General features: G+C 40.1%; 1 protein-coding gene across 7 annotated transcripts in view; it reads right to left on the bottom strand.

Moving 5' to 3' along the window:
• ubr5 (ubiquitin protein ligase E3 component n-recognin 5) overlaps positions 1-12,545 on the bottom strand; it is a 35,624-nt gene extending 23,079 nt beyond the window's left edge. For 4 of the 7 annotated variants that reach the window (XM_017413209.3, XM_017413211.3, XM_017413212.3 and 1 more), the window contains exons 1-12: positions 12,295-12,545; positions 6,758-6,802; positions 6,589-6,670; positions 5,745-5,821; positions 4,248-4,367; positions 3,293-3,578; positions 3,024-3,183; positions 2,657-2,806; positions 1,707-1,918; positions 934-1,050; positions 686-796; positions 406-560 (exon numbers count right to left, since the gene is read on the bottom strand). In XM_017413209.3, coding sequence (XP_017268698.1) covers positions 406-560; positions 686-796; positions 934-1,050; positions 1,707-1,918; positions 2,657-2,806; positions 3,024-3,183; positions 3,293-3,578; positions 4,248-4,367; positions 5,745-5,821; positions 6,589-6,670; positions 6,758-6,802; positions 12,295-12,356 — 1,577 coding nt within the window. In that variant the 5' untranslated portion in view covers positions 12,357-12,545. The remainder of the gene's footprint in view (positions 1-405; positions 561-685; positions 797-933; positions 1,051-1,706; positions 1,919-2,656; positions 2,807-3,023; positions 3,184-3,292; positions 3,579-4,247; positions 4,368-5,744; positions 5,822-6,588; positions 6,671-6,757; positions 6,803-12,294) is intronic. The other 3 variants (XM_017413210.3, XM_017413208.3, XM_037980120.1) reach the window with 3 other exon arrangements.
• Positions 12,546-18,607: the final 6,062 nt, after the last annotated feature.

Raw genomic sequence — 18,607 nt, 5'->3', positions numbered from 1 at the left:
GGTACATTTGTACTTTTTGCTTTATATCATAACACAAAAGTGTATCTTTGACCTGACAAAATTCTTATTTTACTACGTTAAGACCTCAATAGGATTTACATTGTTTTCCTAAACACTAGACAAAGCAAAATTTTCCTTGAAAGACAGTAAAAAATTAAAAATTAACTCTTCATTTCCACCTTCTAACCAATTCTGTAACCCTTTATGACAAAAGAATACAAAGTCTCACATTACTGGTAAAAAAAAAATAAAAAATTTACCCACAAAGAGATCACCAAGGTATCTACTATTATTAGCAATTATTTTTTTTTACCTCCGTTGTTCTAACATATAAACATGTTTTGCCCATGACTGACAGATTTACATTTCAATGCAATGACCATTAAAAACCGATTTTCTTCTCACCACCAGTAGAGGCTATTCTCCAGCTGTGCACATGTGTAAAGTGCGCAGCAGTGCAGGGACACCATGCGCTCCCCCTGTAGCTCAGGGAAAGCTTGAGCGCTGTGCTCCAGTTTCGAGGCTACTGTGCTCAGAGTATCATCGACCCAGGTGGCCACCTTCACAACACACACAATTAGTGCAGGTAAATAACAGTTTATTAAGTAGATATGTAATATCTGAACACAGTCAATTGCAGGCTTCAGGCTGCACAAGCGCTTCTAAATAAGAAACGGTGAACTACCTTGTTGGACTCTGTTGCTACAGTGGCTCTAATGCTATTGGCAGCCAGTAAAGTGATCTTCTCATTAGCCAGGCCCAGGAAAGACACACGAGGGTGATGAATGGAAGGATTCTGATGCCACAAATGACAAAGTTGAAAGCATGAGCTCTTGATGATGTAACAAATCACGTGATTTTATTAGCCAATAGGCTTAATGCAATTAAAGACAAATTTGCATTGCATTTCACATGTATTGGCAGTTCCTCCACCTGTGCATTCCTGTAGGGTTCAGGTTCACTCCACTTCCACTGATAAAGCTCTCCTTTGGAGCTGACAGCTATCAGCTCGGAGAACATGGCTCCGATGCTCACAAACTTTACACCGTCCTGGAAAAGCACATACAGGTGTCCATATAACAGGTAAACAAAACAAATAAACAAAATAAATTTTAAAAGTGAACAAAAATCCAAACACTTAGTGGAGACGATAATGCCAATTCAATAAGAAACACTGATCCAGAATAAATATCTGGAGAGGGATATTTTTTCACTGTGTGAGCCTATATATTTATGTATTGCAGCACAAGTGTCAAACTCTATTCCTCGGGGGCCACTCTCCTGCCTGTCTTAGATGTGTTCTTGCTTTAAAACACCTGGTTTAAATGGATGACTTGTTGCCATGCTCCTGGAGAACTTGATGATTTGGTGAGGAGGTAATTAAAACATTTGAATCAGGTGTGTTGGAGCAGAGAAACCTAAAACTTCCAGGACAGTGGCCCTTGAGGCTTTGGGTTTGACACCCCTGCATTAGTGTGTAAAAACAACACTGAAATTTTTGCATTTCCTTAAATTTGAAATCGTGTGAAATCGTGAAATGTTCTTACCTCTGAATTTAACAGTAAAAAAACGATAAAACTACCAAATTAAGAAACGATAAATGATGAATAAAGAATGCCGGAAAGGTCAGAATAGTAGCATCTCTAACATCTCCGAAACTTTTCCATCCCTGTTTTCAGGAAGAGTGTCGTTTACGCTCCTCTTACCTTGTCAGGCCACCACTGGAGCTCTTCTCCCAGGGAAACGGGACTCTGGACTGGGATGCTTTTCTTGTCGAGGCTAGGCTCACCCTCACGACTAGTGGAGCCTCGCTCGGTGTCAAACGAAGCCCCGTCAAGCCACCGGCGCTCACGTAACCTCAATACAGACTCACGTTCACGCAATAGCTCTGAGTCGCGCTCTAGGGGAAGAAGGAGAACTGGTATGCAATAAGGTCACACCAGTGGGATAGAAGTAAGCCACTCTCTGGGAAAGACCCGTCAAAAAGTTTTTAAGAATAGAGGTAAGTACTCTTTAGGATAACTGTAATGCAAATCAATCAGTTGCAGTATTGAAGATCAAGTGGGAGTCTGAAATATACTGAGGGTGAGTCAGTTTGCATGCTTGGATGTTAAATGTGAAGTAAAACAGGAAGTGGATAGAAAGAAAGAAAGCATGCATATGGGCTAAAAGTGAACTAGGTAGTTTGTGTTTGTTTGCTTGTTTGTTTGTTTGTTTTTTATATTAATAGACTGCCTTAAAGGGTCCCTGTTAAAACAGGTGGGCCTTGCGGGCCTTTCTCAGAGAGCTTACAGTACGGACTACAGCCATGCAGCACACAACACCAAACATTTATCATACCGATTGTAAAAATTATGCAACAAATTAAAACCATTTTTCATTGCACTAATTGACTTCTTATGTAGATTTTAGTTAATAATAATAATGTTAGGTGCTACAGCTCCAGCTGCAATCTGTCAACAAAAAAGGAGAGCATGAAGTACACTTTGCTAATGAACTGTTTTATTGGACTAATTGATTGCTAAAAGTGTCATTTTTCCTGATCCTCATGGTTGTGTTGTCTTTTGAAGCCACCCAGCAAACAAAAGCCATCACCAGTGCTACCACCAAAGCCTCTCCAACCCTCACCCCATTTTATTAGTCAAAGGTGAGTTACCTCTGGAGGATCCCAGGCGTGAAAGTGATGAGCGTCTAAAAGACGGGTAACCAAAGTAGCTGATGTCCTCAGAGAACATGGCATCGGCATCTATAATAACACTGGGATGAGCGGAGTGAATGTCTGCATCTAGCAGGGACATTAGGTCTTCTGTATGGGAGGCAAAAAAGACAAAAATGAGCCAACAATTAATAAACAATTTAAAAGGCTTTTTTTTTTGATCGTGCCAAATGCTGTCTCAGAAATGATATTTGCAACATAGCAAGGATTGTTTTAAAGAACATTACAATGTGTTGCTCTAACTCTCATATTCATCCACTTAAAACATATTTACTGTTCAAGAATGTCAAAACGTCTTTTCACACACCTCCAGGGAGGTAGGATTCACTAGCTGTATCATCTCCATCATCTCCATCTTCATCGTCCCGGCTGAGCAGGTTGTTAACAGCGAGGTTAACATCCAGGTTAGTCCTCTGGAGCTCCCTGATGATCACACTTCTTGATTTCCCCTGCAGGACTACTTGAGCCTAGGTGAAGGAATAAGAATTTAAAAGCAGAAAATACCTTTCAGTGACATTCAGTGATTTCTTAATTTTGTGTGCAGGTAATAAAAAAAGCCTTTGTGAGTTACCGTACCTGTGTAATAAGTTCCTCAGGAATGACTGAAGCTGGGATGACCGGCTGAGGCTGGCTACCAAGAAGTCCAGAGCCACGATCTCTTCCTGTGCGAATCACTCTGGTCTGGCGACGGGAATCGCGCGCAGCTGTGGACGACCTGCCCGATGTGCTCCCGCTGCCGCCTCCTCCTCCGCCACTGCCGCCTCCTCCCCCGCTGCTGCCGCCTCCTGCTCCACCTCCTCCGGCTCCTCCGCTACTTCCGCCTCCTCCACTGCCTCCGTTTACCCCGGAGCTCCAGCGACTCCTGTTGCACACAACGCAAGGCCACGGTCACACAGAGCAGCCAAAGGAGCAGGCAGACTCAAAGCACACATCTGGTTACAATGAGACTCAGTCTTTATGACAGCAGAGGCAGGACATTCCAGGCTCAGATGGTTTTGCATCAGCAAGATATATAGAAAGGAAGAATTAACTGCTGGCCCTTTTCTAGGACGATAAAGGGTCAATAAAGACAAGGGTTTTTTAACAAAGGGAAACATATAGATAGAGTATAAACACTCAATAGTGATTAAACTATTACATATTGTTTGAAACGTGCAAATTGCCAGTGATTGGTTAGAAACACCAAATATAAATGGTGTAAGTTTAAAGTATTATGCACACTAAACTGTGTGGAACAAAACTACCAGGAGCAGACTCAACCATATTTTAAATATGGTTATCAATATAAAAGTGGAAATCAACATAATTACTAAATTATGCTATGCTTTTTTCTTCTTGCTTCGTTTTCTTTTTAAAACAGTCTGTCATCTAAAGGACATTTCTTCTTTATATCTTACAGCGCTCAACAAAAAATGCTCACTATTCAGTAGAACACCGACTGGAAAATACTCCCCTAACCCACTGACGCGTCACTGCTGTGAACCAAGCTTTCACGGGACCATTTGTCTCCATCAGTCCTGCCAGAACTTACCCAAGGGTGTTGCCTGCCAGTCTGCCCAGTGTGTCAGAACCAGACAGGAACCAGGGTGGATCACTGGTCCTGCCTGGCCTGGAGCTCCTTCCTGTCCCTGAACCACTGCTCAACTTTGAACTGGAAACAAAAGATGGGAGATGAGTTACAAACCTACAAAAGTCCCAAAAGGACTGATAAAATGTCTATGTGTTTATTTATGTTGTAATCCTGGGCTAATTCTCGGTAAATTTAGCCCAGGTATTTGTGTAATTGTACCCCTTGGTTCAGGATTCTTTTTCCGTTTTTATTTCAGGAGGGGTATTTTGGAGACTAGCATGGCAACACCCTTGGGAATCAGAATTGGCTGCAACTCGTTCCTCTTTCAAAACTTTCCTTTTGTAAAAAGTTCTTGTTTTATTGGGGCTGCGACTGCTTTCTCCTATTTCAAGAACCATTGTTTTGTTTTGTTTTTAACTTATGTGTTCTCAAAACATGTGTTTTGCTGAAGCAAAGAAAATAAATCACTAATTTGTAAAACCTAAAATGTGTCATTAACAAAGACAAAAATAAACTCAACAGTGACATTTTTGTTCATACCATGACAGCTGATTACATAAAAAGATACAAATGATTCAGTTACAGCACGCAAACAGCACAAACGTAGCGAAGCTGACACCATCCTCGGTACTTTTGTTGGGATTCAAAAAACAGAGAGGATATTGAGCTTTCTTCTGTGAACCGATCAGCCTGCCACAGACTATATCTACCATACTTTGTTCTCCTGGCTTCCCACCAGACCACAATAATGTTAATGAAAAAAGCTACAATAATCTGAAACCATCTTATCTTGTCTGCAAATCTGTGGCAGAGAACAAAAGACATTCTCTGCAGAAACGTTTGGAGCCCCTTAATAATGATTTTTTTTTTTTTTTTGCTGCTACTACATAAAATCACCAACGCTTGTTCTGCTGGCAGGACATCGACAAAAATCATTGATAATCAAACTACATAATCATGGCCAACACAAAAAAGCAGCCAGTAAAAGGTATTTTTATCAATAAAAAATGGTCATGAAATAAAGCACACACGTGAGTAATAAGAAGTACAACTATTCAGAAACTGCATTGTCATTGGTCTCTGGGCATCAAGAAAAGAAGTAAACATATCCATTTGATGCATCCAATTATACTGAACAAATAATATTAAGCAAAACACTAAAAGCATCCACCAGTCCAGCAGTTGCTTAACCCAAGGCTTTATGAGTACAACTCTGATACATGTACTGTATTTCTCCAGCAAGATGGAAAGCATTTTAGCAAAGAGGTATAGCTAAATTGTACAAGTGTTTTCAAATATTGCTATACTCAAAAGGGCTACAAACGCTAAAATAAGTTTCAGTCACAACAAGATCAGCTAACCTAAGCATGTTCAGTGCATCTAGGTTTAAACATCTCCGCAAGCTATTTGTTTTCCAAGTCACTGCTAAAGCTAAGATGGGTTTAATAAGTCTCTCACCCATCGCTGCCATCCGGTTTGTTGAGCTCCAGGCGGTCGGGCTGGACAGCAAAGCTGATTCTGCACACACGTCCATCCTTAAAGATACGAATGTCTCATTTCAGTGTTACAGACTTGAGGACAAATATGTTACATTTATTATAGAGAACAAAACTAATTACAAAGTTGTTTTTTCTCAAACATTTCACACTTTATTCTCAGAACCCACAGGAAAGTATCTGTCTACAGTAAACAGCCTGCATTTGAAAGGGTTTTTTATAAATTTGGTGACGACTTAAAGTGCTTTTACATCACTTCTCACACACCCTACAACACTTGTTTATCTATAGTTTCTTACAGAATAAACTGTGCTTTTTGTCTCTAGATACACATTCACACACCAATCATTTCATAAACACCAGCAGTGGGTTCAACGTCTTCTCCCAAAAAGCTCTCGGGGAGTGGGAAAACTAGTCATTAAATATGAAAACATTCACCCCAATCACGTCATATTTCATTTAACATAAAAATAATGTGCCTGATGTTTCCAAAACTTCGATGCAACAATAAATAAATAGTCTTATCGACTGACTTCACACCTCTCCTCAGCATGCAATAAAGGCGTGCAAAGCTTAAATAAACATATTTAAGTCTGTTAGGACAAACCCATTTACTGTGTTCAAGCCCAGTTTAAACTGAGCTGCTTTAAACGGTGTGGCATGCTCAAATATAAACCTAAACTTCCACAAGTTGTATAAATAAGCAAAATAAAAGCAAAAGGGTCAAAGTTAGAGACTGTCTCATAATCATGGCCCAACAAACGAACAGAAAACAAGTATTTGATTAATGATACAATAGCTTTTACCTCAAGGAGAAACCCAGCATGGTTTGGACCAACAACACATTGCTTTAAGGTGGCCTGCTCAAGCAGACTAAGATGTGGATGACTGCACCAGAAAAAGAGAAAAAATTAAAAGTTACAGACCTAAATATAAACATATACACAATCTTCTATACAATATTGACAAACTCACCTGTTATAGCTGTACTTGTTAAGTTTCTCTGAGACTTCACGGAGCCTAAAAGGAAGAAAGAAACTATTAAAAACAAAGACTAATGGCTAAAAAAGCACTGAAATTTCCTGGGCGTTCTTGGCGACTTTAATGAAAATCTGAGCTGTAATATCATAAAACAAAACATTGTTTCGTTCAGAAAACAATAAAAACATCAAATCATTTTCAGCTGTTTTTTGTTTTCTTATTTGATTTAAAGTCTATTAAACATGAGATTTCTGAAAATGACACTTATTAACCATTTGGTTGATTTACACTCATTGATTGAATGTGCTCCTCTCACAGCCAGCTAAATAGAAGAACAATGTTATTTGTTGAGAGAGGATGCTAATGTTTTAACAAAGATGCACAGATAGAAATTTCCACGCAGATGTAGACGACATGGTTGTGTGTGTGTGTCATCTGTGGGTTTCCGTCAGTGTTTTATTATATCCGCTTTGATGTTATGCACATAAAAAAGTGAATTAAAGTGGAAACAAAACAGCCTCAGGTTTGAAAAATAATGTAAATTTACCCGCTTGTTTTGAGGTTGTTTTTGCCAGTTTTGAAATGGAATAGCTGTCTACCGAGGCAGATGGAAAAGCAAACACAACTCAGTTCTGGCTACTGATTCTGTTTGTAGTTCCTTCCAGTTTTATGTTAGTGGCTACTTTTGTTTGTTGCAGAGATGTAGACAACACCACCACCTACTCACAACAGTCTAACAACTAATGGAAACGAGCCTGATGAACTTCTGTTATGAACCCCTAATCCATTTCACTGTACGTACATTATTTTAAACAAAATATCAATCATTCTACAGCTAATGTATGTAGTACTTAGTAATACAAAACTGAACAAATATGACACTGATGGGATTGTAATCAGTTGTGATCGGTGCCGTTAAAGACAGCTGGTTGACACATCTGCAATCCAGTTTTTGACTTTTAGTTCCTGAAAGTACAGCTGTCACTTCTAAGAATCTGGTCCTGCGACAACTCCTTATTAGTGATGGTAAAAATCAGAAAACATTGATGATTTACCAAATGGAAATGTCTTTGTTGGCGAATGTGAAGTAGGTATAAAAGTGGACGTCTTACCAACAGGACGGTGTGCCGATAGTACACATTCACCAACCAGTGACTGCTCAGCACATTACTGTCACAGTGCAAAACACAGATGATCTGGTTTTATTTAAAAACGTAGTGCCATTGGAAACAAAGTGAAGCACTGTGAGAAGCACCGATGTGCTTGTGTAAGATTAGAAGATGTAAAAAGTGACTGCTCTTAGTCTTTGTTTTGACTAACCATTAGCACAATGAACCCACCGGCTCTCCTCTCTGCCTCTCCTAAATGAGAGCATGCTGACCGCTGTAAGTTGCAGACTGCTCACAAACACTTTCCAGTGGGTTACAGGACAGCTGACAAAGGGCACTGGGAGTTGAGATGCACATTTGAGACTTACCAACTTGTAAAACTCTGAATCTGATTATAGGAAAGTACAGACATCCCTCCTATTAGGAGGAATGTGGAAACATCTCTATAGAACAAGACATTTGAGTGGAGAAAAACTTAATAAAATGGTTAAAGTTCATTCCTAAACATTTATTGTGTCGTTCTTTAGACAAAAAAATATAATGGCAGCAAAAAACCACTCAAATTTTGACTGGCCCAGAGGATACTGTAGTCAGCTAACAAGTTAGCATGGTGGTTTGAGTGTGTTCTCAAAGCTGAACCACCACTTTCCCACCATGCCAGAGAGTAAAACCACCACCGCCACTTCAGCATTCCCTACTCTTTCCTGATCCTGCAAGCACCCATTTTACTGGGAAGAAATCCCAAAGCACCCACTTCCTCCACACCAAGAGTGATTCAATAACCCTTCCTAGTCCCACAGAGGACAGGAGGAGGACAGAGGACAGCACTGTGAGCACCCAGGTAGCAGGGCGCATTGACTGAGGTGGTAACGTCGGCATTTGAAATCCACATTTATAATGCGCACTTGGTCCAAACGGAACGGAGGATCAGTTCTTCTCAAACCCGGTCCTCGGGAAATACTGTTCTGTATGTTTTCAAAGCGTCTCTACTCCGACACACCTGCTACAAATTACCTACAGAGCTTGTCATTAAGTCAATATGTTAAGGAGTCATTGACAGGTGTGACAAAGCAGGGAAAACAAATAAGATAACGGAACAATGTGTCCCAAGAACCAGGAATGAGAAAAGCTTGTAGTTATCACTAGTGTTGTAACAAATTACAACAGCGTTATGATGCTTACTAAGGGTACAATAAAGGTAAAACACAGTAAGTTGCACTGCAGATCTGTTAAAAGCATTAAGATTTATTCTTTCAATAATCATTTACAAGGAAAATATGCCACAAAGGAAAACTATATCCTAGCATGGGCTGTAAGACTTTTAGCACATTTTTTAACTTTATTTACCAGTCAAAAGTCTATGGATCTCCTTGGCCTAAACACAATCTTATTGTGTTTGTATCAACCATTATACTGAGAAGGGTAAATATGCTGCTCTCACCACTGATCTGAGTGGGGCATCGGGTGTAAATAGTGTAAAGACCGCCTATTCTGCTGCCTGGATTGTTGTGCAGAGCTACTGAGTGTTTTAGTCACTGTTAATAAGTGACTCGCTTCCTAATGCAAAGCAAACTGATCTCTCTTCCTCCTGACAGGGGGGTGGACTGTGAGACCGGCTACGGTGACGTTCAAAATCTGTGAAGACAAGGAGAGTTAAACCCAAACAAAGTCTCACCGCCTATTGGGGATCTTTTGTGATGGTTGTATGACAGAAAGTAGCATTTTCAAGCTAAAGACCAAAACAGACATAATCCATGAGCCAGAAATCAACAGCGTAAAGGCAAAGACACCCATTTCCTTGACACTTTGAGAAGAGGAAATTGCCTCCCACCTTACACACAAACGTGTCAATCACTCCACTCTAAAATACCAGTATTTATATAAGTACAGAATTGTTTTTCCATCGTCATATAAACTCAAAGACTATTGACCCTAAAAAAGTGCATTACTGCTGACGTTCATATGGATCTGCAGCGCAAACAATCGAGATGATACGTGCATATTTCCGTCCTGTAGCCCAACCACCTACATGCTCGCATCAGTACTGACTGATGATCAACTTTATCAAAAGCTTGTCACTCCTGTGTCATGGTGCTCCTTTACACGCCACAGGAAAGATTGATAATCTATTCACGCTTGACCATTCAAGGTTCGAGATGCAGCTCATTAAAATGCTGCTCAAGAGATCCTTGTCAAGAACAGCAATCCCCACAACCTTCAAGAAACAATTTTATTCTACAAAAGCAACTCGACTATGTAACAAAAATGGTTCCTTTATCCATGGTTACTTAAGCCCCTGTAGTGCTATACATGCCAGATTTTAGACTTTAATGGAAGGTTTGCAAACAAAGGTACTTCTAAATCTTTCAATTTATTGCACAAAAACATGAGACAGTAGATGTGTTTCACGTGGAACCACTGCCTAAACAGATCATTCAGCGTAACATAATTTAGTATTTGTCACTTGACTTCTAAATGAAATACCACAGAGGTAAACAATCTAATATCTTCATTTTCATGTCTCCATAGTACCACTAAATGGAAATTATATTAAAATAATGTGTTTTTGAATCTCAAGCAGTTAGTGTATTTCTCTTTTGTCTCCTATACCTGGGAGAAATTATAAAAATGTATCATTTTAGACACAGTAGAGAGCGCATTAGAAGCCCACGGATCAGTCCAAACACTGCAGCAAAGAAAGACAAAATGACTCTTAAAGCATTTGGGTCAGCCGTTCACTAAGATGCTCATTAATCATATAGCACTACTCTAACAAGCACGTTTTCTTGTTTAAATGAGCCATTTGTAACAGCTTCACAAGAACACGGCAGAGGCATGTGAAACATCCACCTCACATCAGGAGAATGTCATAGTGTGCTAAACGAGTGTGTCAAAAAAAAAAAAAAAAAAAGACCTTGGCCAAGTCAAACCACTGGCATTTAGCTGAGGAAGTCTGACCGGATGTTCATGACAAGCAAGCTCTTTTAATGAACGAAGCCTTTCTTTTTTGCCCAGATAAAAATACTTGTGTGCTTTGACAACTGCAAGTTACTTGATAGCTGGGGGAAAGGAGGGGGCCTCCGAGCAGCACATGGGTGACTGCAGGATATACAAGCCCAGGGATGGAACGGCCATGACCTCTCTAAGGAACCAATGGTCCAAGATGCTTGTGAGGTGTCTTCAGTGAGATTAATGCAAAACAACCGAGCCAACTGAGTCACAATCAAAGGCTGGTCCTCCCCAGAGTTAGAGCATTAATCAGCAAGAGGGATCAAGCACTGAGCTCCTATTCAGTCCTTAATCTCAAGGTCATTCTTAAAAACACTGACTTCTCACCTCTTTGTCTCTAAGTGGAGCAGCTCATTAATCAGTCCGATCTCAATGGACGGTATAAATAGATTTATCATAAATCACATGTTGAATGAAAACACAGGTCAATCACAAGGGTCTTTATCCCCAAATGCCTCTGAGTAATGAGGTGTTCACTGTTCAGAAACAAAACCAATCCGTGTGAATGTAACGGTGTACTGTACCGAGGGGCCAACAACGATTTCAGATCTGAATTAGGGAAGCCACTGTTAGAGTGAAATTATTTTTTTTATTTTAATTTTTTTTTTTACACGAATATGTGCTTACAGGACGGTCAAGCATATATCATACACACTTTTACACGCCTTGGCTTGCCAACCTTATTAAAGTCGATAACAAGATTAATGTGAATGTAACGCTCACTGCTAACTCTGCTTCGCCGCATAATTTAGGTAATGCATCTCGGTGCGTAACCTTAACAGTGATACATTAGGACCCTTTGCCAATATCGCCGATGATTAAATGTGCTTTTAATCTTTAGAGTGAGGAAAAAACTGACAAGAAGGCCCCGGAATATAGATATTTGTCTTTGTCAAGCGCGTGGTAGCAAATAACCTAGCCAACTAGCATTAGCTGACAGTTAGCTGACGTTAGCTCGTTCATTGATCATAATAATCAACGAAAAGTGCACAAAACAAACCAAGACGCATGCCAGAACGGTATATGTGTCATTTATAACCGGATGCACAGGCGTTTAAGGGATACTTGTGTTAAAAATACCACATTCCCATCTCTTTACCCCATCCCCCAACCCGCATTGTCTATTTCAACTTTGACTGTGAGCCAATCCGTCCATAGAACCAAAACGTCTAGCTAACGTTCCATAGACATTTAACGGGTTAGCGCTTAGCATGCTAGCGGCTGTTCGGTTAGCAACGAGCTAACAAGGACTGCTCAAAATGCCGGGCCTCGTTTCATCTTCACAAGTCTCCTTTTTTACCAATTAAAAGCCGAAAGAAAACCCATGACAATGTCAACAGTTACAACCGAGAATCCACGTATCCACAGTGTCAGCATAAATGCTGATTTTATGTATTCTTCTGAACGAAATACCTGTCATTGAGCTGATCCTCGGTCCCGGGCAACGGGTGAACAACGAAGTGAATAGATGTCATGGGGTCAGTCCAAAACCGCACAGAGACTCGTGAAAGATGTGGAAATAGTTATTCCTTCGACTGCTGTATGTATTTAGTTTCATAGGAGTCGTTTAACTGCGAAAAAACTAGAGTTTGAATCCCAGGCTCCTCACCAACATGCCGCCATCTTAACTCTACCGAGCCTCTTGTGTGAGTGTTGATGATGAGTGTTGATAAGTGCACGTTCAGCCGCTCCGACACAAACAGGAAATGTCATAAATTGGATTAAACTGGATTCATGAGGAGCCACAAGACTAATGTGACACAAATGCAAAACCACCGAGCTCCAAAATCCTTGTTCTGCCTCAGTTTGTCTTCGTTTGGACGCATGTTATGGCAGCGAGCGTTTTTACAGCTCATAAGAAAATGTCCCATTTTTGGTACGTTTTCTTGAAAATGTAAAATAACAGAATAACACCCCCCCCCCCCCCCAAAAAAAAAAAAAAAAAAAAAAACCCAGCATATTTGCTTCCTAAAATAAATCAAAATATAAATGGAAATCGTATTTGATATTTCCCCGTTGTGCATTGATGTGCTTTGCAAACTAATCGGGGCACATTTCTAGTGTTTGTTTTTCATGTTGAGTTCGAGCTTCTTCAGGCTATGAACCATCCTCTGCAGCTAGGGCGTAAAAAAAAGTCTAGTTATTTTGAAGTACATCCGATTTTGTTTTAACGCAATGACAATTTTAGGTGAGCAACAATATGCAATTTTCTTTACTGTGGAGAAAATGGGGGAGGAAACTGAAGTACGGGTGCAAGAGGTGTTGCAGCACCCCCTGATGAAGGCAGGAGGACACGCATCTCTTTTATACAAAGTTAATAAAACAGATGTCATTAGTACTGCACAGGTTTAAATTCCACCTGAAACAAAATACAGTATTAAGAAAGGGCCCAGGGAGCATTTGAAATGGGGTTTTTCTTTTAGTTCAACACTATCATAAAACACTCCAGTGCTCCATGTCTCTGATTTAAAACATTAATGTTTGGTTTTTAGAGTTTTTGTGTCAGAATCCTGAAGTAGGGTGATTGTGTGGGTGGTGTTACCTCCTTGGTTGGTGACGTAGAAGCTGTGGCAGACCGCTGTAGGACACTGAGGAGGTTACTGTCAGCGTTTATCGGGGAAAATGGAAGCAGAAGAAGCAAGTTCTGTCAACAAGAGCACCGGTTTGAAGACACAGGGGTTTTTTGGTCTGGAGTGATGCTGTCAGGACCTCGAGCCCCACATCTCTCAAAGGGAACCCCCGAGCTTTACAGTGACGTTACACAGTCTTCAAGGAGTTTCCCATCAGGACAGCGGGAGGAGGCTGGTGCTGGTCCGAAGACAGGTCCTGGTCCGACAGACGGTGGTTCGTATTTCAGGTGGTCCTTTAAAACATTAACTTCTCAGTTAGTCACAAGACTTTGTGTTATACTTCCCACCAGGATCTAAACTAACCACTTCCATTAAACTTTCTTTCCTTTGGAAAGCTAAATGACTCAGCTGTTGTAGTTTGGGGTCAGTTTAGGTAATTAATTGCAAGGCACTGAACCATTTAATCCCCACACTATCTGTAGTTGATATTTACTGCCTTGTAAATACTGTAAATACCTTCACACTTCAGAGTGATTGTGGAAAATGCCAAAGGGACCCTAATAATGTTTTCGATGTTTGATTATTAATTTTAAATTATTGTAAATTATTTGGAATGAGACACTCAGAAAACAAGCACTTTTTAGGACTTTCTTTTAATTTATGTCAGCTTCAAAACACTTTTCATTTCCCCCTTAAAGCTGATTTTTAAAGCTGATAAGTATGTGTTTGCCTAATTTGCTGAATATAGTCCAAGTTGTAAGTGATTTATGAGCACTTTGTAGACTAAAAGCTTTTCAGTCGTCCTGCCTGCCAGAGACAAAAGTATTGATCTCTGAAAGAGACCGATCCACTCTAGGGATCAGTTTCAAGTATGACACTTTTTTCACAGTCTACACACATACAATCCAAATTAAACAAGGTTTTAGCCTTGGACTGACAAGCTGAAAAAGAGATGGGCTCTGAGCTCTGTACACTTAATATTTTAACTCCTAAAACACATTAAATGAGAACAAAAGAGAAATATACATATATCTATTTTAAGGTAGAACCTACTGTAAAAATATATATTGTTTTATCTACAGGACGCCAACACATTTTAGTGATCTGACAATGTTAAATAGTTGAGAAAAACAAAACGTTTTAGTGTCTAAGTTGTTTTAAGATTGATTGGAGTTTAAGAAAAGACCATTCTAGCCTCTAATTTCATGTAAAACGTGTCCAAAAGATTTTATATTTTTATTCTTATTCCTAATATTCATTTGAGCCTATGAGAAATGGGACCATTTGCAGAGGGAGATTTGACAAAGTTGTTTTAAATTTTAAAAAGAACTTTCCATCTGCTGTCAGGCAAACTTTCAGCAGCAATCCAGGCGAAATGTGCAAAAAGCCTCAGGTTACCTCAGTGTTGGATGGCTAAATCTATTCACCAGCTTTACTCCTTTGAAATGAGCCAAAAAGATGTTCCCTGTTAGCACCAGCAGGTGGCAGTGTCGCTGTTCTCTCATGACTTGGGAGCTGGTTGAGCCTCTCGTGCTCCTGTGAGTGTCTGCCAGTGTAAATGCTGAGGAATAAAATGTCAGATAGCTCTGTTTTAAATTTAGACACTGATAAAATGTTCTCAGCAGCTGTATTGAAACAACAGCCTGACTTGATGGTGGAGAAGGCATCGAAATCTGAAACAAATTAAAGACCTAGCACTCCTCTTACCCACCGCCTCCCATGTCAGAGTTTTAGAGATCATTTTAAGATGAGAGGAGAGCAAATTGTAGCCATTTTGGTAAAACTTTGTAAATAAAGTTATGCACAATCTCATGCGATATCATGAGTATTGTAAACGACTCTCAGCTACTACCACATCCAATTTTAGCTCAATATCTGTAAGTTACGGACCTAATGATTCAAATTTAATAGTTTATAAATGCACATCCAATGAGTACTTTCTAAGATGTTCATTATAAGTCAGTCCAGTTCATGAGATATTTTGCTGAAAAGACAAACACACACACTGGCACAAACCGAGCTAACCAAAATTAGCCTTTGCAAATGACCAATATTAATAAGGAATGTCAAGGTTTGTCTGCATGGGCTCATATTCATAATGTGAGAACTTCAAATAAAACAAGTGACAGGTGTAAAATAGAGAGCCATTCCTTCATTAAATCGTTGTATTTAAACCAAAAAAGTCTCATTTTTTATTTCTCCTGTTGGTCTCTTTTTGCGCTGTACTTAGTGATTTAACTTTACTTTAATTTGTCTCAGTGTTCATGTAAAAATGGACAACAGAATCATCATAAAATCACATAATTCAGTTATTTCGATCCCTTAGTTAAATTCCACACATCGTGTGAGACAAATGTTTAAAGATTTTCTTTTTTCTCTCCAGAGTTTAGTACAAAGGTTAATGAAGTCAGGGTCATTGGCTTGTTAGGAAAAAAGTCTTTTATTTAACAAGGAAGTCAAACAAACTACAGAAATATCCAGTTTTATTTTTAGCTACCTGGGCACCAGGTTATCAAGTGACCTTGAGTGTTGTTAAATATGGGCACACAGATTTAAAGGCAGGATATGGTGCTACAATCACAAAGGTCTTTGACAGAAAGCGATCATTTTATTGAAGCCAAACTGTTAACTGGGATAGATTGATACAAATTAGGCACAGATTCTATGGACTATGGTTACTGTTTGCCTGAAAACCATTCATTATTTTACACTTTAAAAGAGTGCTTCAAAAGTCATAGGATCTATTTTTTAATGAATATTATTATTGCCGCTCATAAATGTTTTTACCTGGGTCTTTGTGCGTGTGTATTAATTTGTCTGTAGAGTTAGCAAAATACATCATGAACCAGTTGGAAACATTTTAATAAAACTCAAAAAGTAATATTTGGATGCATATCTACAACTTAAATAACCTTTGCAATAATCTCAATTCAAGACAGCCCCAGGCTACAGCTAATCAACATTAGACAACAGAAAAATGACTTTAACCTAATTTTGTGAATACTGGCCTAAAATTTGGAGCAGTAGTATCTGAGAGTCATTCCTAAAACGTACTTCAAGCAGTAACAGATCACGCAAAGTTTCATAATTTCACATGAGGTCCTGTGTATTGTCCTTTACAAGCTTTAACTCCAACGTTTCCTTTAACTCTTAGCTTTTCAATTTTCTTTTATCTTCCATTTTCATCAGGTTTTGATTTCTGCCTTTGGTTGTCGTAAAAAACAAAACAAACAAACAAAAAAAACGTTTTCGACAAACTGCTTGGTAACAGAAATACAGCAATACAAAAATCACTGCATGAAGTCCTGTGGGCTGGTTGCAACCAGGAGTTCATGTTTTTACTGACTGGGGTAATACGATGACTGGGGAGTACGATTTTAAAATAACCCCTCTCAGTACAGGCCGAGACATAGCTTGAAGGTGTAGGACTCGACTGCTCATAGAAGGCTTACCCTGTCAAACCACAGGACAAATCCTCTGTACCACGCCCAACAAGTCTGCCACACACTGCTGCACAGCATCCATGCTACGTTCTTCTGTTTTGGGGGGTGAGGAACAAAGACATGTCCATTTGTGTACCAGCGAGACAGGAGTAAGTTCTTGGTCTTCACTGTTCATGTTTGTTCGAGGAACCATCTGAAAGCAGGCCGTGTGGATCAGACACAGTGTTGGTGATGAACCCTGGGTGTTTCAGATCTCTAATCATCAGACACGCCTCGTGGGTGACCCAACCAGTGATGTCCAAGCTGTGCTCCACATCATAGATCGCCCCTCTTGACCCACAACCACTGTGAGGCTTTTCCTGCAGCTACAGTGATGGCTTTCCTCTCAAACAGCCTGTCCATTCCCAGCAACCTGAGAGAACAGTGCAAAGACTGCCCTGGAAATCCTCTGGAGCCCAACTCTACTGGTTCACATTAGACCTTCCACCCAGTCTCCCTGCAGATCTCTACCAGCCCCACATATTTGGCTCTCTTGCATTCATGGACCTCCTCAATCCGGTCCTCCCAAGAGACAGTACGTTCCACCTCTACCCCCTGCTTCGATCTGTTTGACATTAGGACCCTGTCTGGCCTCAGTGATGTTGTGGCAATCTGAGGTGGAAACTTCAGCTTCCTCCAAAGGTCTACCATCAGCTGTCAGTCCCAAGCTGAGGCCAGTGGACCTCTTGAGACCTTGGGGGTTTTCTGACAGCCTCGATGAAGACCATGTTACTCTGAGGAGTGGGTTGCTTCTTGCTTTGGTTCCTTTGCATATGATGTCAGCTACAGCCCCCAGCACCTGGTCATGGCACCATCCGTACCTCCCCTCTCCCAGAGCTTTAGGACAACAGCTAAGGATGCGTTCTAAGGAGGGTCTTGTTGGTCATAGTTGGCATGCTGGAGCAATAGCTTGAAATTTAAATTTACCCCCCAGTTGTTCAGGTTAGTGGACTTGAGAGATCATTGTACACAGACTGGAGTAAAAATGTGAGCCTTGCTGGTTCTGACTTCCTGAGTTCTGTCCATGTCGCTTTTGGGATCAAAACTTCCCTCCAATTTAACATAACTTAGAAGCTACAACTTCTAGGATATTCCTCAACAGCATGGGGATTTTTTTTTTTTAAAGCTCTACTCTTGAGAGCCTGGCTGCCGGAGCTAAAAATTGTCAAGATTGTGAATCTGGGTCTCCACTGTGTTATGTTTCCAAAAACCAGGCCAGTGTGAAAGGCTAGAGACCAATGGCATGGCACAGGATCTCGGAATTAAGTGTGTCAGGACAAAATGGTTACTCCAGTACTTAGACGCAAAGTTTTAAAAACGGATCCTGTGCAGTGAGTTCATTTTTGGAGTATAAATTGGAGACGACTCTCAGCTACCTCTACACCAAACTTCAGCTTATTATCTGTCAAACTGACTGGGTTATGGCTATTTTTTATTTGCCCATACTCTTGCCCATACACCTGGCACTTTGCTTATAAAGTGCTCCAAACATCGTAAAACAAATGGATGGAAACACGTTGAATAGCTGTTAAATTGAAAGCTTAAGACAGAAATAATATTTCAAAGGACCAAAGTGCAAATAAATAGAGAGGTCACAATGTTGAAATGTGCAGAATAATCTCTCTTTACCTGCTTTTACCCTTTTGTCTCATTTAGCAAATATGGTTTGGAGGA

Source organism: Kryptolebias marmoratus, linkage group LG16 (genome assembly GCF_001649575.2).
Source record: "Kryptolebias marmoratus isolate JLee-2015 linkage group LG16, ASM164957v2, whole genome shotgun sequence".
In the NCBI taxonomy this organism is placed as follows: Eukaryota; Metazoa; Chordata; class Actinopteri; order Cyprinodontiformes; family Rivulidae; genus Kryptolebias; species Kryptolebias marmoratus.
Note: the sequence above shows the minus strand (reverse complement) of the source record. Positions and strands in the feature narration are given on the sequence as shown.